Genomic DNA, 27150 nt, shown 5'->3' on the forward strand with positions numbered 1-27150 from the left:
ATGCCAGATTACCCCCCCCCCCCCTGATTCTCAGAATGACCCTACGTCTCCCTAGGGCTGTTCAGGAACCAGTTCCTTCATCTCCTAGTGTGTGGTCTCCCAGCTGGAGATTTTAGTTTTTTTCTGATCCTGTTCCTAGAAAGTGTTTAGCTTCCCTTTGGGGCAGACGTTATCTAGATAACATTCTCTACCATCAACAGCAATGTTAGTGGGGTCCACTATGTCTGTGCAGAGTCTTACTATCCATCTTAAATGGAAAGGATAAGGGTCTTGGTCACTGCAGAAGTTGAACTTAGTGTCCTCTCTTACTTGGCCATCTCCAGGACAGCTAGAGGAGGTGTCCTCCACCTCTCATGCTGCTGCTGTGGTCCTGGTTTGGGCAACAGAAGTATTGGAATCAAATGTGGTGAATGTACCCAATCACACAGGCAGTGACATCTCTTCTGTTGGCACTGATGCCCTTGTTTCTGGTATGGAAGGCCTCTAGGGCTGAAGTTATTGATTCTGGTGGTTTGACTGCAGAATTGATACTGTCCCTCAGTGTTGAAGTTCTCTTTGCCACTTTGACCTTTGCTTCAGAATCCCTCTGCTGTCGTTGACCTTGGGTGAGAACTCATGAAAGGCAACCTCTGAGGTTGTCAGCAGTCGGACAGGTACTCCCTTCTTGGGCTCCCCCCATAACTCTTCAGTTGGATAGCTTGTTTTATTCCACCTTACCCCCCAGTAAGACAAAACACCAAATAACTTGTGTACCTTGGAGGTCTAGGGAATGGACTTCATTTGGACTAAGCTGTACATGCTGACTCTCATGTACAGCGTCTGCCACCAGGAGAGGGTCCATTTAGAAGAGTTTCTTGTTTTCCCCAGATTGAAGGGCTTTAGATCAGATTGGAAGATGGTGCAGTAGTGTAACTGTTAACACCGTCACCTCATAGCAAGAGGTTCTCCGGTTCGGTTCTTGGTGCTCCAGTTCCTCCCACATTCCAAAGACATGCAGTCGGTGGATTGGACACACTAAACTGGCCCTAGGTGTATGTGTGTGTGGTGCACTCTCTAAGAGGTTTGGTCCTCAGGTTAGCAACCCGACCCTGTAAAACCCGTACCTGTTACGGAAACGAGGGCTGAAGGGTGCTCATTGCCTGATGTGCTGTATGCATGGGAGGGAAAGATCTAGGATCTAGATCAAATAGGAAATTTAGTTTTTGTATCAGATACCTTTGCCATATGACCTCTGAACTGTCTGTTGTGTACAACACTGTTACAGCTAAATCTAGAGGAGAAAACACTAGATAATATTGAACATTGCCACATAGTGATCTCTCTTTTAACAAACTGAATCACAGGTTTTAATCCCAAACAGTATTGCGTTGCACTTAGAGGTTCATTCATAATGCTGAAAGTGAAACTGAGCAGCTGTGGAGTGTGCATAGTTAGGACTTCGTGGTACAATTTCAGGGCATCCCTTGTCAATGGCCCTTTCCTGTTAAGACTCCAGGTGAAAGAAGAGTTGCTTAAGAATGAGCAAGAAGAGAAGATATCAGAGGCTGCTGGAGATAAGTTCACTATTTTCTAACAGTCCTATGTCAGGAATCAGAAGCATGTAAAGAATATATGGTTTAAAAAGTGCCAGCACCACCACTGTAAGCAGTACTCCAGTAGAAGCTCCTGAGGTCTTGGCTCTTTCTCCAGTGGACACTGCCCCAGAGACAGAAGTGAACCACAGCATCAGTTTCTGTAGCCTTTCTTCCATTTGACACTAGCTGCACTCCTGGAGACTTGTCTGGCTGTTCAGTAGACACACATGATTGCAATCTCTAGTTTCTGGAGGAAATCAAGGGTTAAATTAGCCCTGCATCTGTGTGCATGGCTGGTGTTCATATAAGACGTATTGAGGAAGGAATTTACAGAGGCTTTAGAATCTTCAAAAAGAGAGTAGTACAGACTATGGAATGTAGGCTTCTGAATGTGCCACCCCAACAGAGTTGTGCTGCAGAGTTGGAGGTAGCTGGCTTGTTAAGAAAAAGAACTATCCAAGATGTCCAGAGAGGCTCTGTAAGATCCTGGCTTTATTCCATATTCCTTTACCCCCCCCCCCCCCCAAAAAAAAAAAAAAAAAAAAGTACTAGACTTGAACCTTAATTCCTTAAATTCACTGGTACTTTTTCTGAATTATCCATTATAGGAGAACTCTCATTTAATTTATCATTTGACATGGGCAAGCATACATTAACAGAAAAGAAAGCAAACATTAACATTTTTCCATTCAAATACAGTATACATGACCTATATTTTCTTTGCTACTTTCATCAATTCAGCATTACAAAAAAATGCTGAATACCTGCCTTCTCTTAAACCTTATTCCTCCTGAACATTATTACGCAGGCTTTGTTTCCACAATTTCCATTTGCTTCTGTGTGATTTCCTCCTTCCCTTTTCTAGACATCCCTCTTCCAATTTCTTTTTTTTTTATAATTTTCAGTACTCCAAATACAGTTGGTGTAGACTGATTTTCATTTTTTAGTAAACCGAATTAAACATAATACAGCCAAACTGTGTCTAGGCAGGTCAGATCCTGTATCAGCTCAAAATAATCACTGATGTTAATCTTCATTCATTCCTTACTGATGGGTTATCGGTTCTGTCCTCAACAGAGTCCTACCAAGCCCGCGTCAACCAAAAACTTTCGAGCCAAGATCGTACCCAGAATGCTCTGCTCCCTGTTACCTCAGATGTCATTTGCCTTGTTGATGTACAGCCGTGTCAGGCTTCTCTCTCTCAGGTGAGTGAACAATTTTTTGAAGTTTTTCTATCGTTACTGTTTAAAAAGTTTCAGTTAATATTTATATATTCCTACCCTATTGCAAATTTAAGTCTCCCTCCCTATAGTTTTTCACTTTTTCTTGAGGTAATTCTCCATTACCATCGTTGGTAATCCTGCTTCTCTCCCTTTCTGGATAGTTTCCTTCACTTCTTGGTACTGTTGTTCTTCTCCCTACATATCATGTTGGATAAAGAAAAGTGTTTATTTCAAACAATGTACGGAATGCGGCCTTAAGTTACCACTTTCTGATGTCCATGATTTATGTGTCTATTGCTTGAATGTCTCCCACCTTTCATTGAATCCCCCATGTGGGATTTGTAGAAATTATTCGACCAGGACTCTAAATGAAAAGAAGAATAAATTAATTCTGAAAGGCCTTCTTAAAACTCCTTTCTGCGAGACTGTGGATCAGAGGGCTCACCCCCTCCTGCTAAACCCTGTAAGAGGCGTTCTTCCTCCTCAAGGTCGCTCACTTCATCTCCCTCTGGAGATCGCAAGGAGTCTACTCACAAAAAAGTTAAGATTTCGAGCCTGGCGCTGCCCTCTGTGGTCCTTTCGGCCCCAGCCTCGGCACCACCCCAGTTGATTCTTACTCCAGCTGTGTCCTCTTTATCACCACCGGTACCGGAGTTCTCGGTGCAGACACCTATGGCTCCAGTTGTATCGCAACTTTTATTGGCACCGTCTGTACAGCTACAGTCTCCTTCGGCACCGTTGGTGCAGACTCCTTTGGCTCCATTCTTGCCAATGCTGTCAACCTCTGGGAAACTATCCTCTATTGTGCAGACACCTTCAGCACCGACCTACAGTTCAGTGCAGTCTTTCGACACTGTCGTTACCGGTGCAGAAGACAACTTCCTTCACTGCACTGTATTAATCTGTGCAGACATTTGCCACACCGCCCTTTACTGTGCAGACACACTCGATACTTATGGCGCTGCCATTGTCGGCACAGATAATCTTGACACCATTCTCCTCAGTGCAGAAACCCATGGTTCCGAGCTGTGCACCACACTAACTAGCAAGGACAAAGTACTCTCCTTCCTTGGATCTGTTTGTGGGAAGCCAATATAGCCCCATTTTAGAAAGGCCAGAATCTTCTTCAGCTCTCTCTGAGGTCAGCCAGGAGCCTCCCAGAACAGGATGTGTTGAGGTTTGTCGACCAGTTGCTTGTGGCCAGGGGTCTGTGTCTCAGCCGTCTAAAGCTACGTTCCCTCTTCCAGGTGGCTGTATTTCTCCACAGACTCAAACTTACACTCCCCCTTCGACTTCCAGGGAAGCATTGAAGCCCCTTCTTCCGAAAGCAGCTTCACTTCCTTAGACACCAACAGTGGACCTCACTTTGGAGCTGGAGTAGTCCTTGCAGCCATCGGTGCATAGGGGACCGGGCTGTATTCAGGCTAGTGGCTGTGCCCATTGGGTTAAGCATTCTTGGTTCCTCACTAGATTTTTTTATGGCACCCTCCAGGAATCCTCCTACTTTCACACTCCACAGACCTCTTGAGACTCCTTGTCTGGGGGTCGGCTTGTCAGAGTGGTGTGTGACTCTGGTTCCGAGGTTGTCGTGCTCTGTTCTGGGCTCCTGTCCCTCTTCTGGAGGTCCGGCCTTCCAGGCCATGGAGAAGGGTGCTTGCCTCTGCTGACAAACCATCCCTGTCGGAGTCCTCACCCCCCCGCCGCAACTGTCACAAGCCACAACCACCTGACACCAGGCACAAGAGCCTCAGGTTTCTCCCTCTTAGGAGATTCCCTCTTTGCAATCTTCCCTGGAGCTCCCCACTGAAGAAGTCCCTTGCAAGGCTTTGTGCAAGAGGAAGCACATGGGCTCCACTAAAGAGTCTTTGACTGAAGATATGGACTTTGATAATGGGGAAGGGTCCCCATGGTTACCCTCCGATGAGGTGCCCTTTGGTGACATCCTCGAGATCCTAAGACAGAGGTGCGACTGGAAGTCCTCCAACCCTTCCTCAGCAGAATCTGTATTCCTGCAGACCTTTCATGACTGGCCCTCTTATCTCTTGGGGTTACCCCACCGGCCAGTGACCTTGTCTAGGTCATTGTCCAGCGTGCCTGGAAGGCTCCTGACACCTTGGAAGCTGTACCTCGGAGGCCTGACAAGATTTTATCTCCACCCTACTGAGTATCCCCATTGGTCGAAAGATCTTCCAGTAGATGCCATGGTGGTGGTGGCTGCAACCAAAAAAGACTTAGCAGAAAAGAGCCAGACTGTCCATCTGCCCAATCAGGAGTCCTGCGCGATAGACGGGGAAGCGTGTGTTTGCTTCATCGACCTTCGCCGTAAGGTACTTGAACTACTTAGCACTCTTTACAAGGCTTCAGAGGGACCTTATCAACCACCTCTCTGAAACCTTGGCAGAAGCGGTTTCAGATGAGGTGCATGACAACATAGCTTCTCAGATAGCAACCGTAGAATCCATATCCAATTTTTCTGTGCACCTTATTTCACATGCAACAGGAGGAGTGGCTAAAGTGGCAGGCGCAGGTATAATCACGAGACGTCATGCCTGTATGCGCTTTTGCGAGCTTGCGGACTCCTTTAAGGCTTCCTTTATGAACGCCCCTATCAAGTCTGCCTTATTTTTTGGCTCTGTGGTTAAAGATACGCTGGCAAGGTGCGAAGAAGATGGCAAGACCCTGTCTGCCGTTGGTGTCAGACACTCCACCCCTCAACGATCCCACTCCAGAAATATGAGTGGAAAGATGTGGCACAGAAAATCACAGGGCTCTTTCCGTGATGCATGTGCTGAGTTCTCCCCTAGAGGCAGAGGGGGAAACTCCAATGGAAGATTTCGGGGCAGTGGAGGTCCGCGAAACTGGGGTTCCAGAGATTTTCTCAGGACAACACTACCAGTGCTGAAGCGTTGCCCAACTGCTCATCTCTGGAAGCAGTCAGTGGTAATTTCTCCTTTTACCCCACTACCTGGCAAACCATAACCACAGATTCTTGGGTACAACGGATAATATCCAGAGGCTGTCGCATCCCCTTCCATCTCTGTCCCTCCTCACCCAGAGTTTTACCCTACGTCCCACCCAGTCAGAGGGAAGCAGCAACACACGAAATTCGAAAGCTGCTACAAAGAGTCTTCCAAATGGTCTCCCCAGACCAGATAGGATACAGTTTTTACTCGAGGTTCTTTTTAGTACCAAAAAAGACATTGGACTGGAGACCGATTCTGGATCTCAGCACACTAAACAAATTTGTAAAAACAAGAGAAATTCTGGATGGTCACGGTTCAGTCTATACTTCCTCTTCTAGAAGAAGACTATTAGATGCGCCCTGTAGATTTTCAAGATGCATATTACCATATAAAAATGGACAATTGCTCAAGATACCTCTGCTTCCACATAGGAGTCAGTTATTACCAATTTCGGGCACTGCCCTTCGGTCTCTGAACAGCCCCCAGAGTGTTCAAATGCATGGCAGTGGTAATCGCTCACCTGCGACTTCAAGAATTCCAGGCGTTTCCATACCTAGACAACTGGCTACTTACCACCACCACCACCACCAAGCGTCTACTGGAAGAAGCCCTAGACTGCACTCTTCTCAGATCAGTGCCTGGGGATCACTATAAACTGGGACAAGTCCAACACGAACCCGGCAAAACTTTAGAATTCATCGGGATTCTGTTGGACACGAGGGAGGAATTGCACAGCATCTCTTCCGGATCACAGACTTCAAAGAATAAAACCGGTTCAACTGCTAATCTGTCACCACAGATCCTTTGCTTGGTTGGGGTCGATGGCAGCCTCGATCACCATTGTTCCTCTGGCCAGATTCCATATGAGACTTCTTCAGTGGCTACTTCTCTTCAGTGGTACCCTCTACAACATCCTTTATCCTTTCGGAGATGCAAGCAAGATTTACTCTGGTGGAAATCCCCAACAATGGTCTCGCCGCTTCAGCCCCCATCAGCCAAAAGCCTCGGTGACCACGGACACCTCCTTGATGGGATGGGGGGGGGGCTATGTCAGGGAAACCCGGTCCAAGGCACCTGGTTAGAGACAGATGCCCATTTGCATATCGGTGTCCTGGAACTGAGGTCCGTGCTATTAGCGTTCCAAGCATTCTACTCTATCCTTCCATCAGGGATAATTGCACTGCAGTCAGACAACATGTCAGGGTCTGGTACAACAACAAGCAAGTGGCAATGGGCGATAGCTTCCAAACGCTTTCTAATTGTAAAGCACATTCCCGGGAGCTCCAATGTGATATCGGACAAATTGAGCAGGTGCATTCTACAACCTCACGAGTGGTCCCTCAATCCTCTGGTAGTGGCAAAATTTTCTACCTCTGCGGCCAGCCTTGTGACCTATTCGTCTCCCCAATCAAGTGCAGCAACTATTTTGCCCTGATTCCCCCCCCCCCCCCGTGAGGGTCACCGAGAGAAGCTCTAGTCCATGGTTGGCCCTCTGGTCTGCTTTATGCTTATTGTCCTCTACCCCTCATCTCCCAATTTCTGAAGAAAGCACAGCAGTTGAAGAGCAAAGTTGTCCTCATTGCTCCATATTGGCCTTGACAAGTTTGGTTCCCCTTCCTCTGGCCTCACCTGCTAGATCGACCGTGGGTCGTCAGTCCATCCCCAGCATTCATCTCCCATCCGCAGGGTCTGACTCACCCCAATCTAACAAACCTGAAGCTGACAGCTTGGTTTCTCCACTTTCTATGATTGCCAGGCAAGATAACCTCTCTTCCCCAGTGTGTAATATTCTTATTTCATCTCATAAATCATCCAGGCTAATCTATCTCAGCAAATGGAAAAGGTTTACATTATGGGCAGCAGACAAACATTTGGACCCGTTGTCATCCTCACTTTTGGTGGTTTAGATTACTTATCAGTTCTTTTTCAATCTGGGGTTTCAGCCTCTACTATTCGTGTTCATTTAGCTGCCATTTCTAATTTCCACATTGGCTTTCAGGACTCTTCACCCATGTCCCACAGACTCTGTAAGACTTTCTTGAAGGGCGTTTTTCACCGAAAACATCCCTTTAGAGAACCAGTACAACCTTGAGATTTGGCCTTGGTTCTACAAGCCCTAACGGCTCCCCCCTTTGAACTTGCGTCTTCATATGATTTAAAGTATCTCTCTTGGAAAACTTTTGTTTCTGGTTGCAATCACATCGGCCAGACGTCTGTCAGAACTTCAAGCCTTATGCATCAAACGTCCTTAACTTATTTTCAATAAGGATAGAGTATCACTAAGAACAGATACTTCCTTTTTACCGAAAGTGGTGTCAGAGTGGTCTATCAACCAGTCTATTGACCTCCCAGTATTTTTCCCCAATCATTTTACAAGGGAGAGTATTGCCTTCCCTCCCTCGATTTTCACAGGCAAATACGATTTTATCTGGACAGAACAAAATCTACCCGTAAATCAGACCAACTATTTCTGCACCAAGACTAGGTCATCCGGTCTCTATGGTTACATTGGCGTCATGGTTGAGAAATTGCATTACCTTCATCTACAACAAGAACAGCATCACCTTGCCTCACAAAGTGAAAGCCCATTCTACAAGGTCTATGGCAAGTTTAGCAGCTTTCCATGCTAGGGCTTCCCTCAATGACATTTGCTCAGCTGCTACTTGGGCCAAACCCCCTACTTTTATTCTTCATTACAAACTGGACTTGGCCTCCAGAGGAAGAGCTTCTTTTGGTTCCATGGTGATCAGGAATGTCCTTCCATGAGGGCCGCCCAGGGATACAGGTAGATTGAGGACTCTGTCCCATTAGTAAGGAATGAAAGAAGATTAACAACATCAGATAAAGAAGTTGTCTTACCATAACGTTCCATCTGTGTTGTTGATCTTCGTTCATTCATTACTCCCCACCCGCCGGAGGTTCCTGGTTGATCTCATATGCTCCTTTTTTCCATCATTGTAGGTCTGTTATGACCAGAGGTAGCCCTCTACTTTTTTCTATCAACTTGCAAACTCGATCTGAATTAACAGGCAGCAAAGCATTCACAGTAGGATCTTAGCTCACCATCAGTGATGAGTGAGCGAAGATCAGCAACACAGATTGAACATTATGGTAAGACATAACTTCTTTTTTCTTTACTTACAGCAATTTGTGCAGCCAGTATTTCTAAGAGTACTCTGTATGGAATTTTTAAAATCTGCAAACTCGTTATATTCCCAAAATATATGTTCCCAATTATGTTGCGTGTCCATCACACCTCCAACATTTGCTTTTTCCACGAGGAAAAATTATTTGAAGTCTTCTTGGGGTGTAAAAATACTTTCAAACTAAGATCTTAAACCTTCTGCACTTGGTTGCATACTTGGGAGCTATACACTTGTCTTCCCATTGTTTTCTTGCAAATTACTTTTCCACTCTCTTCCAAATATTTTTGAACCTCCTATGATTGATTCTTATAGTTACATCAGTAGCATTTTATTGACATTCAGCAACGGTAAGGATTTTACTTAAAACAAAGAATGTAAGGAAAGTTAAGAGTCTTTTCTTAAATTATGTAGTTTGGATAACTGTCTTGACGGTATCACTTGGTATGCATTTCCAGTAAAAAGATAAATCTAGGTAAGCACAGGGCTCAGCTAGATGTATTGCTACAGCTTCAGTGCATCAGAGGATGGTATTTATGCTGGTACGACATGGGTTTCATTGCAGACAATACAAACTAGATGCAATCTCAAGGTCCAGGATTTCCATAGGGGACCACCATTCTTGATATTCTGTCTTGATAAATTTGGTGACTTGGTCCGTCTGTTGAAGTGAACAAACTGGTCATGTAAGATACGAAAGTTGTTCTCTTAATAGTAGAGGTTCATAACCCCTGTCTGTCCACTTCAACATAGCCACCCACTTTATTCTCCTTTAATATATTACCTACTCCATAATTTTGGAGTTGGAACCACCAGAGGCCTATAGGAGAAAATGGAATTTCCGAATTCATTGCTATGGTATGTTAAAAATGTTTATATTCTGTTATTCCTTGGGATGCAAACGGTGAAGTGTGATCTGGAGTTTATTTGGAGAAGAGCTGTATTTTGGAAGGAAAGGGTGGGAGCTTGGGCTTAGAAGTGTATCCTGAGATGCTGAATCTGACCCACCTGAGGCAACCAAGTCTGTCTGCTGAATTGGACAGACATGGATCCTGAAGAATATATTACTATGGTAAGTATATATCTTTTGTGTTTGCCTTGTTTTGTAGCTTTCAGTTATGGTTGACAAGCAGAACTACACAAGTAAAGAAGATAAATTCTGGATGTTTAGTATTTTATAGAGATTGGTGGTTTTTACATCTTTTACTGTGTTTTTTTTCTCCCTAGGGTATTTCTGATGTTGCATGGTCGTCTGACTCTAACCTCCTGGTGTCTGCTTCTGATGATAAAACTCTGAAAATATGGGATGTTAGCTCGGTATGGTGGTTTCTTTTCATGTAGAAATGTCCAAATCTAAATATTTCCTGATTGTTTTAGGACTATATTAAACAAGCTGGTAGGAAATTTTGAGTTGCATGTAAACAAACAAACAAAAAAAAAGATCTGATGTTGACCTTTTCATTCTTTCCTCAGCTATTGTGTGTTGGATCAGATGTCAGGTCTGACTTAGCCGCATTTACTAGATTCTCTATTACAACTCTCGAACTCCTCCCTCCACCCATAATACCCCAGTAAACCTGCTATACCTCAGATCTCATTTGCCGCCATATTGCTATAGATGCAGATTCTTCTGAGCTTTTTCGGGTGCTACACCTTTTTTTGCTGTAAGTTCAGTTTCCAAATTTTCTCTCTCATGCTCCTGCTTTCTGCATCATCCACCTCACTTACCTAGTTTTTCACTTTTTTGACTATTTCTTTATGGTAGTTTTTACTTTCTGATGTCCTATTCACTTTCTGCAGTATTCTTCAATTGAGGGATATCACTGCCAGATGACGTCCCAACATTGGCCAGTATACTAACACTTTTCACCACCGTAGGGGGTACATGGTATGTCTGACATAGGCTGCAGTTATAAGTAGGCCATAAAACGTACATATGCATGTACCATCCTCAGAACTTCACTGCCGCCAGTCAGAAAGCCAGCTGCCGAACATCAGTCTTGCAGTTTCCAGCTTCGTCCTTTTCTCAGGTAAGTGCCCCATTGGGGAATTTTTTCTTTGTTCCTTATGTCATCCAGGAAGACCAAGTGCCAGTGTGGAAGACAAATTCCACATAAGGATAGCTATACCCAGTGTCTCTTCATGCCGAAGCTCCAGCCAAGACCATAGGTCATGTAGTATTTGCCAGTCATTTATTCGAAAGAAAGTCAGAAGCGGGCTTAATTCCCCTAGCTTTGTATTTGGAAAACGAATGAAACCTTTAATCTCACAGAGGCTGCCCTGGGGTCCAATACCGTGCCATTGAAGTAAAAAAAAAAAGCTAGGACTACACCTCTGCCATCCGATGTCCCTCCCAAGGTGCTTGCTGACCTGCAGGCATGTGTGATCTCTGGCTCTGATTTACAAGCGAAACCCTTTTTTTGAGGTCGCCTTGTCTTCAGCTGCAAGCTTGCCACTAGAGGTTGAGCAGACATCTGACTTTGATGTTGAGGGGGAGCCAAGGCTTAAATGCATTGGGAACCTTCTGGGGTTAGCTTACAGCTCTGCATCCAAAGTCCTATAGTCTGAGCCGTCAGATAATAGGCCAACGTCTGGCCCTCCTACCCTTCAAAAATTAATGTCTGGAGCTAAGAAAAACGCAAAAGACAAAACATTCATCCGCTCCAAAGAGGCCCCTTCTGAATGGCAAGGCCTTTTCCCAAAAGGTTTTCCAGGCCTTCATGGCCCTTAAACTTCAGCAGTGCTTCCTCCTTTCCCAGGTCCTCCGACCTCCCACAGAAGGGATAGGGATCCTGAATCAACAGAAGTTTCTTCTGTAGAGGAATCCTTAGATTACTCAACCCAGATACCCTTTCCTTTAGAATATGTATCACCTGAAGAGGAGTCTGTAGGCGCCGAGTCCCCCAAGGAAGAAATTTCCTTTGGAGAAACCATTTTGAAAATTGTGGGGGGGGGGGGGGGGGGCGCACTTCAAATGGCAAACGCACAAAAAAGGTATTACCATTTACTACAAACTGATTTGCCTAGATGTTCGTGTTTCACTGTTGCAGTCATTACATTTGGGTAATCTGCTGGCAGGTTGCCCTCATTCGACCTGAATATCAAAGTCTTGGGTCCTCCGTCGGTTGCTGTCTCCTCTTCCATGACTTCTGGTCATCAGGGGTATGAAACATGCAGCCGACACCATTTTATTCAGTCTTGCCGTGCGGTGCCCGAAGCAGTAGTAGTTCGCAAGTGCCGGTGGGCCGACTCCCGAAATTTTCGCATTCGAGTTTCAGAACCGAAGTCTTCAATTAAAGCTAAGTACCCCGTTGGGGAAACTTTTTCTTGCTCCTTACCAATGTCAGTAAAAGTTAATAATTGCATTACTTGTGGGAAGCAAATACCTCATAAGGATTTTCATTTGTAATGTATTCTTGCCTAGGCCCAGATCATAATGTACCTTGCTGTCGGTTTTGTGCTAGATTTAACCACCGCACTATTAAGCGTCTGTATATCTTTGCTTCAAAATATTTTGGATGCAGATTTAATTACCCTGAAATGTCGGATAGCAATCCGACTAAGAGTTCACAAAAAACACAAAGAAAAGGACAGAGACAGACCGTCGAGGTCCAAAACAGATGACGAAGGTTCTCCTAAGCCAGTCGCCGGTACTCAGTGAGGCGCTTTCGCAGCCCCTGATACCCATTACTTTTGAGTCGCAGGCCTCTACCGAGATCATACGGAGTCCGGTATGCCGCGAGATTCTGAGTATTGTACCCATGGATGTGTCTCCCTCAGATGGGTCCGGAGCCGCTGAGCAGGCACCAGCTTCTGAGGGTGTTTTCAGACCTCAACATTTCTATATAAAACTGACGCCAGCCACAAAAACAACTTCTAAGTCTAAAAAACTGACGCATGAGCCACGTGCTCAGGCCCCTATGCCTAAAAAACAGATGATCAAAATGGCTGAGGACTTAATTACCTTGATCAGGGGTTCCCAACTCCACCGATAAGAGGCCTAGACAAGACGCTGATTATGAATCTTCAGATCAGGTTTCTATTTCTTCTTATCAGGAATTTTCCGTACCACCCTATGAGGATTCAGATGCGGAAGAATCCATCCCATCTGTATCTCCTCCTGAGGATTATTCTTTTGGAGAAGCCTTGCATACTTTAAGGGAACATTTTTATTGGGAGAGTCAAGATTTCTCAATCAAAAAAAGAGGCTTAGGGATTTCATCCTCCTTCCTCAGCGTAGGCCTTTGGCTATACCTCCTGTATTAGACATAGTTGTGTTTTTATAATCAAGCATGGCTCCTGATTCCCTACCTCCGTCTCCTAGTAAGCCAGACAGATATTACAGGGTTCCTGACTCCCACAAATGTTTATTCAAAAATCCTGCTGTTGATCCTGAAACTATCTCACAGGGTCCCAAAGGTGTGAAGGCCTCTACAGCCAAGAATCCTACCCCCCCGATAGAGATTCCGGGGCGCTGGATAGATGGGGAAAGAAGGTTTATACGTCTGCAACCTTGGCAATTAGGGCCTTAAACTGCCAGTTTCATATGCTTAAATATCAACAGCATGTTATGGGATTATTGAAACAGAAAATGATGTTGATTTCTGAATGTGTGGAAAATAAAGAATTACAAGAATTATTGCAAGCAGCAGAATAGGTTGGAAGCATACTTCGTAATGTTTTGATTCCTTGGAGGCCTCTTGCAGGTCCACAGTTACTGGATCTATGATTAGATGGCATGCCTGGCTCAAGGAGCAAAATCTGCCTGATCATGTTAAAGCTAAATTGTTGGATGCACCGTTACAGCATGATACTCTGGTAATAAGGCAGAAGAGGTTTTAAAGAAAATTGAATACAAAGCGAAATCTATGCACACTGTAAATGATTTTTACAAGTGCAGCCACCCAGATTCAGTAGACACTGGCCTACTAAAAATTGGTCCTTTCCTGTGTCCAACAGAGCCTCACAAGGCAAATCCAGGTGCTCGAAAGGCTCTAGATAACAATCACAGGGTTCTGACAGGTCAAAGCAATGGGGTGTCTCTACCTCCAAATCTGGAGGAAACAAAGCACAACCCTACAGTAAGTAGTCTCAATGACTTCTCTCTACCATCACCGAGCACTTAACTTTTGGCAGCCCCCTTGGGGGGAAAATTAGCACTTCATGCTCAAAATTGGCAGTTAATAACCCAGGACAAGTGGGTGTTAAATGTAGTATCCCAGGGGTACAGATTTCATTTCCATACCTTGCCAATTCCAAACGGTTTGCCAGATCTGCCACAAAATCAATGGGCAGAAGCAAGTTACATCCCTCATGGGTATGGGGGCTATTCAACCAGTACCAGAACAGGAAAAAGGACAAGGTTTTTATTAAAGACTGTTACTGGTACGCAGAAAAGATAATGCCTGGTGTCCAATACTGGATTTATCGATTTTTGAGCTCATCAAGCTCAGCAGCAAGAACGCTTGGTTAGTGACTCTAGACTTAGGAGGCATACCTGCATATCCCAATAAGGGAATCATGCAGAAGATACCTCCGCTTCAAGGCAGGTTTTATGCATTACCAATTCTCTGCACTGCCCTTTGGCTTATCTACTGCGCCTAGGGTCCTTTCAAAGTGGCTGGCACCAGAAATTGCGTTTTGCAGACCAAGAAGCATACAGATCTATCCTTACTTGGACTGCTCTCTCATTCAAGTAGAAAATAATGACATTCTTCTTCTTCAACATCTGACGTTTGTAGAAAGACTTCTAACATGCCTAGCGTACACAAACGAAAAGAAATCACAACTGGTACCCTCTCAAAAAATTACATTCCTGGGTGCAAGCTTGAATACAACGGCCCCTCACGTCAGGCAGACAAAGGCAACTGACTATTTACTTCAAACAGATGGCAACAAGAACCCAGTTATCTGCAAGACAAATTCTGCAGGCTTTGGGGTTCATGGAATTCTGCATTCTACTAATTCCATATGCAAGAGTGCATATGAGGAAACTACAATGGTATCTAAAAAGTTTATGGAGTCAACATTCAGTCTGGAAACAATGATTCCTCTCATTCCCTGCCTACAACAGGAGTTTCTTTGGTGGGCAGAGACATGTCACCAGAACAAGGCACGGTCTTTCACTCTACCCCCTTGCCACCCAAACCCTAACTACAAACGCATCAGACTATGCTTGGGGGGCCCACCTGGCGGGGAGATGCATTCAGGGCATATGGAGCCCAAAACAAATGCATCTGCATATCAACCAAAGAGAGATGTTAGCTGTTCAGAATGCCCTGACAGCCTTCAAGGACTTACTTCATCCAGGGCAACTACTGATAAAGATGGACCACAACATGGTTATGTGGTACATAAACAAGCAGGGGGGGTACACATTCCTACCCCCTTTGCAGACTAGTCATGGCATTGTGGGACACAGCCTTGACTTACCAAGTACATCTTTAAGCTCAGTTCCTGCCAGGAAAACAAAATACTCTGGCAGACGACGTAAGCAGAAATCTTATGGACCCTCATGAGTGGAAACTGGATCCACAAGTCTTCAGCATGATAACAGAGAAATGGGGGAGTCCAGCCATAGATCTATTTGCCTGTCCCCAAAATTATCGACTGGGCAAATTCTGCACAAGGACTTACAACAGACAAGCATGGAAAGTGGATGCCCTAGCCTTCAGTTGGCAAAACCTGTCAGTCTACGCCTTTCCTCCTCTGCCTCTTCTCCCCAAGGTCTTACTAAAGGTCAGACAGGAAAAACCAAAAATTATCCTAATTGCCCCGGACTGGCCTTGCCAGCACTGGTACCCAATTCTAAGGAATATGTCTCCACTCCCTCCTTGGTACTTGCCTCAAATACCTCCTCTACTGTCTCAGCAGAGCAGTCAGATTCTGCACAATCAGCTCCAAACTCTTTACCTGGCAGCATGGCTGATCATGTAATTATTCAAACACCTCTCAATAAATCTGTGATGGATGTCATTTTGGAAGCCAGAAGGCCTAGTACTAGAAAATCTTATGCTGATAAATGGAAGAGATTCTGTGCTTGGAACCAAGCACAAGGAACGGACACAGCAAAGCCAAATATTCCTCAGATTTTACAATACTTGACTGAGATGCTTGACAAGGGCCTATCTTTTTCTTCAATAAAAATCCATGCCTCTACCATCTCTGCTCATTAAAACACAGAGCCTCCCATCTTTTCTCATCCTTTGCTAAAACAGTATCTTAGAGGGGTCAAAAATTTAAGGCTTCCCAGAATATCACCAACTCCTGCATGGGACCTCAATTTTGTGCTGGAAAAGCTCACCCTGCCTCTTTGAACCAGCAGCTACTGCGGATATGAAGCTTTTATCTTGGAAAACAGTTTTCCTTCTGGCAATCACTTCAGCAAGAAGGATTTCAGAACTACAGGCCCTCATGGCTGTGGAGCCTTTTATTACATTTTACCCGAACAGGGTGTCCCTCAGGACTTAATCCTTCCTTTATGCCTAAGGTGGTATCCAGTGTGGCTCTTAACCAAACTATTCATCTGCCAACATTTTAGCCAAATCCGCAGAACAAGGGGGAGCGGATTCTGCATTCCTTGGACGTACACAGACAACTAAGATTCTACTTAAACAGGACCAAATCTCTAAAAGTCTGAGCAACTACTGGCGGCATTTGCTGCAGGATCAGAGTGGAAGGCTATATCAAAGCAGACTATTTCAAAGTGGATAAGCCACTGCATTCGTTTCTGCTACATGCATCATGGTAATCCGGTGCCCAAGGGAATCCGGTCACATTCCACCAGGGCTGCATCTACCTCAGCAGCCTTTCTCAGAGGAGTTCCAACCAAAGACATTCTAGAAGCTGCTACTTGGAGCTCTGTTCATACCTTTAGAAAGCATTATCATTTGCCTCTTTTCTCCAAGTCCAGGGCAGGCTTTGCCACTGCAGTTCTGCAGGGCCTTATAGCCACTCTTAATGCTATTTAGTTCCAGCCTCCCATCCATAGCTTTGGGATTCTACCCAAATGTAATAACTGCAGCAGTAAATACATTCTAACATCTACATTTATGGTAAGTGTACACAACTGTACTTTCTTCAACAGTTCCACCTGTTCATCCAACTTTTTTGGATGCCTTTAGCAATGCCTCTCAAAATCCAGACCCATATGCCCCAATCTCTAAGAAGCCTGATCATTTTTGTAAAAGTCCCTGAGGACTGTAATTTCCTTTTCAGATGCCCTGCAGTAGACTCATCAGTTATCTCTGTTGCTACTGACAAGACCTGCAGGATTCTCCCTTCTATCTCCCTGTTGCCTTTTGATAGGGAAAGTAGAACCTTGGAAAGATTTGGTAAAAGGACCCATGCTTCAGTAGCTGTAACTTTCAGGGCTATAAACTACCAGACTCGCACGATTAAACTGTTTTCTAGAGTTGTTAGCACAGGCTTCTGCTGCTATCTCAGACCTCTTTGAGTTGGAGGGAAAAACCTTAGCCCTGTCCCTGTTGGGAGCCTTTTTTCAAGTGATCAAACATTTCTTAAAATGCAGCTATGAGAATGCTGAGGTGTATGCTATGGCAGCTGCAACAGAGTCTGTGCTTAGAAGGTGTTCCTGACTCAGACTTAAATCACTTCAAGATGATTTCAAATCCAGACCGATAGATGGCCCCCTTAACTCTTCTCTGTTTGCCCCTGCTGGCGCGTCACTTTTCAAGTCCCTACAAGAAATGACCAAGGAACTCAAGGAGTTGAAACCCCCTCCTAGTTTCACCAGTCCCAAGGTTCCATAGGAACTTTCCTTCCAAACCTGTGATCTTCGTTTTCCATTGCTGCAGTCCTTACTATTGGGTATAGTCCGCGTCCAGTCGGCCCGAATACCAGAGTATAAGGCTGACGTCGGTCAGGGCGCATTAGACTGACGTCAGTACGTCAGGGTACTAATGCGCATGACCGACGTCATATCCTCAGTCTTTTTTGCCGCATGGTCCGATGCAGAAGCAGTTTTGCGAGTGCAGGTTGGCGTTCTGAAATATTTCCGAAACCGGAGTTTCAGACCGAAACAGAGTTGGCTAAGTACCCGTTAGAACATTTTGGTTTTTTCTTGCCTCAGTATTTAACCGGATGTCAGAAACAGTGAATAACTGTATTTCTTGTGGGAAACAGATACCTCATAGGGATTATCATACCTTGTGTATACCTTGTTTAGGGCCTGAGCACGACGTTGTTGGTTGCCGCTCTTGTGCTAGGTTTAACAAACGCACTATTAAGAGGAGGTTAGACTGTGCCAGGTTAGTGTTTGGGAAGCGTTGCAATTATAAAATGCCGTCGGATGCTCCGCCGCCCGCTTCGTCCAAGAAGCGCAAGGACAAAACAGCGAAGCCTAGGGTTGATGAACCGGCAGTCCCGGACGTCGGTTCTTTAGAAGGCTCAGTGGAGCCAGAGGTTTTGCCAGGAGTTTCCATGGAGTCTCAGGCAGAAACTTTACTGTTACAGGATGTGCCTTCTCAGGAGGTAGGCCAGGCTGAGGGGGCTTCTCAGGTAACTGTTCTTCCCTCTCTTCCCAAGGTAGTTAGAGCCTCTCCTTCTGTTGCCAAAACTTCTTTGAGAGGTAGGCCTAGTTCAGCTTCAGTGGGGGCTTCTCCTAGCATTTCGGGTTCTGTACCTAAGAAACATATGCTTAAAATGGCAGAAGATTTGATTACTATGATTAGAGGTTCTATGCCCCCGCCTGATAAGAGGCCTAGGGTGGAACCGGAGTTTGATAGTTTTGAACAGTGTTCAGAGGCTTCAGAGTCTTCTGCAGAAGACTTGCAGGGGTATCCTACTTATTCTGATTCTGATGTGGATGATTCCACTCCTACAGCTTCTCCTCCTGAGGATTTCTCATTTTCAGAGACTCTGCATTCCATGAGGGAGCACTTTAAATGGGAAGGCCAGGATTACTCTGATTCCAGGAAAAGGCTTAGGGAATTCTTGGGTTTACCCCAGCATAGGCCCTTAGCTATTCCTCCTGTGTTGAATGTGGTGGAAGATGTTTTTGCAGAGGCTTCACTGAACCCTGACTCTTTGCCTCCTGCTCCTGTTAAGCCTGATAGGTATTATAGGGTGCCCGAAGCTCATAAGTATTTGTTTAAGAGTCCTAGGGCGGACCCAGAAACTATTTCTCAAGGGCCTAAAGGTGTTAAGGCCTCTGTGGTTAAAAATCCTGTTCCCACTGATAAAGAGGCAAGGGCTTTGGATAGGTGGGGAAAGAAAGTGTATACTTCTTCCACTCTAGCCATGAGGCGTTGAATTGTCAGTTTCACATGCTAAAATATCAGAATTATCTCCTTTCACAATTAAAATCTAAGGTGGATGCTTTGGCGGAAGGTATTGAGTGTAAAGAGTTGCTGGATTTGGTTCATGTGTCTGAACAAGTGGGTAAGCATTCTTTGCAATGTGGTTTTGATGCTGTACAGGCCTCCTCGAGGGTGGCTGCTACTAGTTCTGTTCTTCGCAGGCATGCCTGGTTGAAGGATCAGAATTTAGCTGAGCATGTTAAGACAAGGATTTTGGATGCTCCTTTACAGTCTGATGTGTTGTTTGGATCGCCTGTGGAAGCAGTTTTAAAGAAAATGGAGGACAAAGCTAAGTCTATGCAAACTGTTAAAGATTTTTTGCAGGTGCAGCCACCGAAGTTTAGTAGAAATTGGCCTGCTAAGGGGTGGACATATCCTGCTTATGATTCCCAGTCTAGGGGTAGGTCTAGACGTGGTAGGGGCAGGGCTCAAGGTTCTTTTAGGCCTAGATCAGGGAGTTCACCTGCTCAGACTTCTGGTGAGGGCAGGGGTCAGTCCTTTCGTAAACAGACCCAATGACCTGCCTTTCCAGCTGCCAGTAGATTCTCGTCTGGCAGCTCCTTTGGGAGGAAGACTGTCTCTTTTCAAAGAAAATTGGGATTTAATTACTCAAGACAGATGGGTGTTGGATATCATTCACCACGGTTACAGGTTTTATTTCCACACAATGCCCCTTTCAAAGGCATGCCAGACGTTCCTCCTCCACAAAGAAAAGAGGCTCACAAGCAAGTTTCTCAGTTACTCCAGATGGGGGCCATTCAGCCAGTCCCTGTATCAGAAAGGGGCCTAGGATTTTATTCTCGCCTGTTCCTAGTACCAAAGAAGGGGAACACGTGGAGACCAATTTTGGATTTATCTCTCCTCAACACTTATCTGGACATTCCCAAGTTCAAGATGTTGACGTTACAACAACTTTTACCTCTGCTGGGCAAAGATCACTGGATGGTAACTTTAGATCTCAAGGAAGCTTACCTTCATGTGCCTATAAGGCTAAGTTGCAGGAAGTATCTGCGATTTCGAGCTGGAAATTCTCATTATCAGTTCTCTGCATTGCCCTTTGGCTTATCTACTGCGCCCAGAGTATTCACAAAGGTTCTGGCTCCAGTGATAGCTTACTTCAGGCTACAAGGAATTCAAATCTATCCTTACTTGGACGACTGCCTGATCCTGGCTCAAGAAAAGGAAGACCTTCTACAGCATCTGGAGTATGTTATAGCAGTGCTAAGATGCCTAGGGTATTCTGTGAACGAAATAAAGTCCAGTCTAGTACCCTCTCAAGACATGTGCTTTCTGGGTGTGAGACTGAATACAGCAGCCCAGATGGCCTTTTTAACCCCGGACAAACAAAAGAGTCTATCACTTTACTTCCATCAACTATCTCATCAGTCCGTGCTGACTGCAAGGTCAGTCCTTCAAGCATTAGGGTTCATGGCATCTTGTATTCTGGTGCTTCCCAATGCCAAACTGCATATGAGGAAGCTACAATGGTATCTCAAAATGTATGGACACAGCACTGCCAGGATTTGGACACTGTCATTCAAATAATACCTTGCCTTCAAAAGAATTTTTGTGGTGGGCTCAGGAATGTCACCTAAACAAGGGACTCTCTGTGACCCGGCCAGAGGCAAGTCAGATTTTAACGACAGATGCCTCGGACATTGCTTGGGGAGCTCATCTAAATGGAAAGTGGATACAAGACAAGTGGCCTGCCAGACTACAGCATCTACATATCAACATGAAGGAGATGTTAGCAGTCCAGTTTGCATTAATGGCTTTCAAGGAGTTACTTCTTCCAGGGCAGGTGTTGATTCTAACAGACAACACAACTGTCATGTGGTACATCAACAAGCAAGGGGGAACACATTCCTATCCTCTATGCAGGCAAGCAATGATTTTATGGGAGACTGCGCTAAGCTTGCAACTAACTCTTCAGGCAAGGTTTCTGCCAGGAGCACAGAACTCCTTAGCAGATGTGTTAAGCAGACAAATCATGGATCCCCACGAGTGGAAACTGGATCTTCATGTATTTCAGAAATTGACAGTGTCATGGGGAACTCCAGACATAGATCTGTTCGCTTCTCCACTAAACCACCAGCTGCCAAAGTATTGCACAAAGGGGTTTCATCACACAGCTTGGAAAGTGGATGCTCTGTCTTTCAGTTGGAAAAACCTTCATGTGTATGCCTTTCCACCTCTGCCTCTTCTTCCAAAGGTACTATTAAAGGTCAGACAAGACAGGCCAAGGATGATTTTGATAGCTCCAGATTGGCCTCGGCAACACTGGTACCCACTACTACGGAGTCTGGTAAAGAAGCCTCCATGGCCTTTACCTCTGATTCCCCATCTGTTATCTCAGAAGGACGGTCATCTGCTCAATGTCAAGCTTCACTCTCTTCATCTAACAGCCTGGCATATTCTGTGTTGAAACACAGCAGGTCTCAACTTCCTCAACAAGTTTTAAATGTGATTATGGAAGCTAGAAGACCTAGTACAAGGAGAGTGTACGCAGAAAAATGGAAGAGATTTTTATTTTGGAGTACAGTAAAGAATTTGGAGATTTCTGAGCCTAATTTGAGTGTGGCTCTTCAATATCTTACTGAGTTATTGGACAAAGGTTTGTCCTTCTCTTCCATTAAGATTCATGCTGCAGCAATTTCAGCTCACTATGATTGTGACCCACCTTTGTTTTCGCATCCTTTGTTCAAGCAGTTTCTTAGAGGGGCAAAGAATATAAGACCCCCACGTAGAGCTCCTACTCCTGCTTGGGATCTCAATTTTGTGTTGGAAAAGCTTACTCTACAACCTTTTGAGCCTGCAGCTACTGCTGAATTGAAATACTTGTCATGGAAGACTGCTTTTCTGTTGGCTATTACTTCTGCAAGAAGGGTGTCTGAGTTGCAGGCCCTTATGGCAGTAGAGCCCTTTTTGATTTTCCATAAGGATAGGGTATCATTACGTACTAATCCTTCCTTTATGCCTAAGGTGGTTTCTAGTGTGGCTTTAAACCAAACTATTCATTTGCCTACGTTTTATGCAGACCCACAAAATAAAGGGGAAAAGATTTTGCACACTTTAGATGTACACAGGCAATTGCGTTATTATTTAAGCAGGACTAAGGATTTTAGGCAGTCTCAGCAGTTGTTTGTTTCTTTTGCTTTGAGTTCGCAGGGCAAGCCTGTGTCAAAACAAACTATTTCTAGGTGGATTGGCTTTTGCATTGCATTTTGTTATTCCCATCATGGCAAGGAGATTCCAGCTGGGATTAGGCCTCATTCCACTAGGGCTACTGCCACTTCAACAGCATTTCTAAGGGGGGTGGCAACTAAGGATATTTTGGAAGCAGCTACTTGGAGTTCAGTGCATACTTTCTCTAAGCATTATCACCTTCCTATCTACTCTAAGTCTAGGGCTGGTTTTGCCACAGCTGTTTTGCAAGGCATGTTGTCAGCTCCTACTTCTTTATGATTTGCCAGCCTCCCTTACCTCTGCTTTGGGATTCTACCCAATAGTAAGGACTGCAGCAATGGAAAACGAAGAACATAGTACAGTTTTGTACCTACCATAAATGTAGATGTTCGAGGATTCCATTGCTGCAGTCCAATTTACCCTCCCTCCTTCCCCTCTGTGTTTAGGGGTGGTTGTGTAGGTGAGGTTACATGCTTATATTTTTGTATATATATTCTTGTATATATTGTACATATTTTTGGTGCAGGTATTTTGGGCCTTGTCTTTTTAGGGTCTTCTGACATCTGGGGCAAGAAAAGACTGAGGATATGACGTCGGTCATGCGCATTAGTACCCTGACGTACTGACGTCAGTCTAATGCGCCCTGACCGACGTCAGCCTTATACTCTGGTATTCGGGCCGACTGGACGCGGACTATACCCAATAGTAAGGACTGCAGCAATGGAATCCTCGAACATCTACATTTATGGTAGGTACAAAACTGTACTTTGTCCATAGCTGCTCCCAGCACCAGAGTAGTAAGTGTTCTAGGAGAGGGAAGAGACCTCCGAGGACCAGCTCCTCCGAACCCTCCTCAAGAAAAGCATCCCTTTCCTGACAGAGCAAGGTGTCTGTGATTGGCCCTGCTTCTGTCCCTGCCTCTCAAAAGCTCTCAGGGTATGGGAAGGCATTACCCAGAACAACTGGGTCCTTTTAATCATAAAAAAATATTTTATGGTCTGGCAATCAACTCCCATCTTTCGGTGTGTCCCCTAACCCACCCGAGATCAGCTTATCTCTTCCCAGACCTCCTTTCAGACCACTGCTTAAAGGGCTCCATTCAGAAAGTCCCTGCCAAATCCAAGGGAAAAGGATTCTATTCAAGGATGTTCCTGGTGCCCAGAAAGGATGCCCCCTGGAGGTCAATTTTGGACTTGGCCCACCTGAATACATTAAAGGTTGCTTCCATCAGAATGTTTACTCTCCAGACCCTTTACCCTCTCCTCCTTCCTCAGGGTTTTATGGTATCTCTGGACATAAAAGATGCCTATCTGCACATCCCTATCCACCCAAATTACAAGAAATATCTGCATTTTTCTTTGGGTTCCTGGCATTTTCAATACTCTACATTGTCTTTTGGCCTCTTTACAGCTCCGTGGGTTTTCATTAAATGCTTTGCTCTTGTCATTGCCTATGGGTTCCTGTTATGTAATCGAATTGTTGAAACTTCGAATGTAATAAGGTTGAACCCATATGTTCAAAGTTTCAACAATTTGAACTTGTAAAATAAGAAAAAACCTAACTGGTATAAGCAGGGGGGCAAGCCCCCCTACTCTTTAAATATACCAACTCCAAGACCGCACTATAGTGCGGAAGGGGAAGATTTCTCTCTACTGCACTGTATTGCGATCTCTGAGTTGGTATATTTAGAGTGGGGGGTGCAGGGGGACTTGCCCCCCCCCCCCCTGTTTACCACCGTCGGATACATTTTTATTTTATTTTTTTTACGTACTCAAACTTTTATAAGTTCGAACATATAGTTTTGACCATATGGCTTTCGAATTTGTAAAAGTTTGATTACGTAATAGGAACCCATTGCAGGCTACTAGGAAGCTAGATATTTCCATACCTGGACGACCTACTGTTGCAGGCTGCAAGCCCATAGATCCTGTAACACAGTCTCTAAACCACCATTTCACTACTGGGAAACCTGGGGTTCACAGTAAATTACAAAAAATCTACCCTCTCTTAAACCAATGACCACATTTTCCCTTGGGTGCAGAATTTAGACAGACATGAGTATGTCTACACCCGCAAAAATCATCTTCACACTTTCTTCCTGTCTCTTCTGCTTTTGCACCACATCGCAGCCAGGGAATTCGTCAGGGTACTAGGGTTCATGGCCTCTACCATTCCCATGGTACCTCTGGCAAGAATACACATGAAGAAGCTCCAGTGGTTCCTCAGGTTTGTTTGGACTAAACATTTGCATCCTCTAGAATTCCCTATTCTCCTGATCCCTTGCTTGAAAAAGAAAATTATTTGGTGGTCTCAACAGGTAAGAGTAAATACAGGACTCTCTCTCTCCACCTTCTGGACCCAGTCCAAGAAATTTACAGAGATGCCTCAGAGGCTGGGGTGTGGCCGTAGAAAAATACACTGTCCAAGGAAGGTGGTCCCCTCCCAGAAAAGGGAACACATCAGCAGTAGGGAAATGAGAGCCTAGCTTCTGCCCCTTCATACCTTGAAACCCCTTCTTAGCCCAGGCCCACTGCAAGTTGTTCATTGACATGACTGTATTCTGGTATGTGAACAAGCAGGGGGGGACCAGATTCTACCTCCTTTGCAGGTTGGCCCTACTAGTATGGGACTTGCTGGAAAAGCACAACGTGACCTTTCAAGCAGTGTACATTCGCTCCGACAGAAATCTTGTGGCAGACTCACGGATCCTTGACTCAATCCCACAGAGGAGGGATGGATTTCTTGGGAGGTTTAATGTGAAGGACTCCTTTAAGGAACTGCTTCGCTCGAATCTGGGGGCAAGAGGAGAAGATGGGGCAGATGTGCACATATGGCTGACATGAGCTTTGACTGAAGACAAACAAGCACTGAGCAACTCGCACAAGTAGGATAAAACCACTGGACTATCAATGGTTAATGGATTTTGATGCATAGATTGGCACCATAATAAAAATCCTTTCCATTTGGAAATGCATGATTTTTTCTACCTATGGGGTACTCCACAAGTAGACTGATTTGCTTCCCCTCTGAACAGACAGCTTTCAAGATTTTGTGCCAGAGTCTCAAGTCCTGTGGATTAGAAAGTGGGCACCCTCTCTTTCTCTTGGAAAGGGATGTTTTTCTACACATTTCCTCCCCTTTTTCTAATACCAAACATCATGCTCAAAATCAGGTGAGACCGACCAAAGATCTTGCTGGTAACTCCATTTGGCCAAGACAGCACTGGTTTCCCCTTCATTCAGCCCAGGGCCATCATCACAAGCTACTACCAACACAGAGTGGACTTTCTTACAGAAAAGAAGATTCCTAGTTCACCGTTCTAATTCCTTTCCAACACTTTTTTTCTGAAGACGTGCTCAGGGTTTTGCAGGAGGTCAGAAAACCCAGCACTAGAAAATCATACGTTTCCAAATGGAAAAGATTTTCATTATGGTGCCAATGTAAGCATCATAATCCATTAACCGTGGACATTCCAGTGGTTTTACCTTACTTGTGTGAGTTGCTCGGTGCTGGTTTGTCTTCATCAGTCAAAGCCCACATGTCAGCCATATGTGCATGTCTACCCTATCTCCCCCTCTTGCCTCCGGGTTCGAGTGAAGCAGCTCCTTAAGGGAGTTCTTCACATTAGCCCCCCCAAGAAACCCATCCTTTCTCCTTGGGTCCTCAGCTTTGTACTAGAGAATTTGACATTGCCCCCCCCCCCCCCCCCGAACCACCATTTGCTTCTTTCAAGTATTGCACCTGGAAAACAATCTTGCTGGTTTCCTTGTCCTCGGCTAGAAGGGTGTCAGAACTCCAAGCCCTAATGGCTGTTCCCTCCTTTCTACTGTACCACAAGGACAGGGTGTATCTGAGGACTAACCCAACCTTTATGCTGAAAGTGGTTAAGCTCTGTCTGAACCAATCCATCCAGCTTCCCCACCCCACAAAACTTCATATTGAGAAGAGCATACACTCCTTGGATGTTCAGACACCTGAGGTACTACCTTGACAAGACTAGACCCAACTCTTCATTAATTTCCATCCCAGGGCACTGGGTCTCCCTACTTCCAAGCAGACCATTTCATCTTGGATCTCTAAAACCATCTCTTTTTGTTACACTAACCAGGGAAGGACTCTTTCCTCCCTTGTTAAGACCCCACTCTACCAGAGCCATGACTTCTTCCAATGCTTTCTTTAAAGGTCTGGATAATGCTGCCATTCTTGAACCAGCCACCTGGGCAACCATTCATACCTTCACCAAGCATTCTCTCTGACTTCATTGAAAGCTCCTCTACTCCAGCCTCCTCCCTTCCTTCTTGAGCTTGGTCTCTCTCCCTCAAGTGAAGAGTGCTGCAGCAAGTGAATAGGACATAAAAATGTTATGTAAAACTCTTGCGTAACCATAGATGTCTTCCTCCACTCTGAGGTTGTCAGCTGCCCTGCACCTTGGAGCTTTAATATTGGACAGCACAGGTTCAGCTCCCTGTTTGATGCATGGTTCTGGGCAGTATTGGGTATGGTGGCATTGACAGCTTTGGCTCTGGTGCTACCATGTATGGCGTCTCCTGGTCCTTCTGCTTTTGGGGTAGTGGAGAAGGTTTTCTCTGATCTGAGAGATTCTGTTACCCTTTCCTCTTTGGACCCTATAGCCCTGCCCCCTTTGGGTCCAGGCTATGATCCTGTTAGGCTTATTTCACAAGGACAACCTGCCCTATCAAATGTCCAGTTAGTCCCTCTCAAGGACTTCCCCTCTTTTCCAA

At 45.0% G+C, this 27150-nt stretch overlaps 1 protein-coding gene across 1 annotated transcript in view; it reads left to right on the forward strand.

The window, feature by feature from the left end:
- The window catches only part of WDR5 (WD repeat domain 5), a 1892625-nt gene that overhangs the window by 508721 nt on the left and 1356754 nt on the right, over nucleotides 1-27150 (forward strand). The window contains exon 6 of the mRNA XM_044058043.1: nucleotides 10131-10220. Coding sequence (XP_043913978.1) covers nucleotides 10131-10220 — 90 coding nt within the window. The remainder of the gene's footprint in view (nucleotides 1-10130; nucleotides 10221-27150) is intronic.

Source organism: Protopterus annectens, chromosome 16.part0 (genome assembly GCF_019279795.1).
Source record: "Protopterus annectens isolate FY-2018-M chromosome 16.part0, PAN1.0, whole genome shotgun sequence".
NCBI classification, from domain to species: domain Eukaryota; kingdom Metazoa; phylum Chordata; order Ceratodontiformes; family Protopteridae; genus Protopterus; species Protopterus annectens.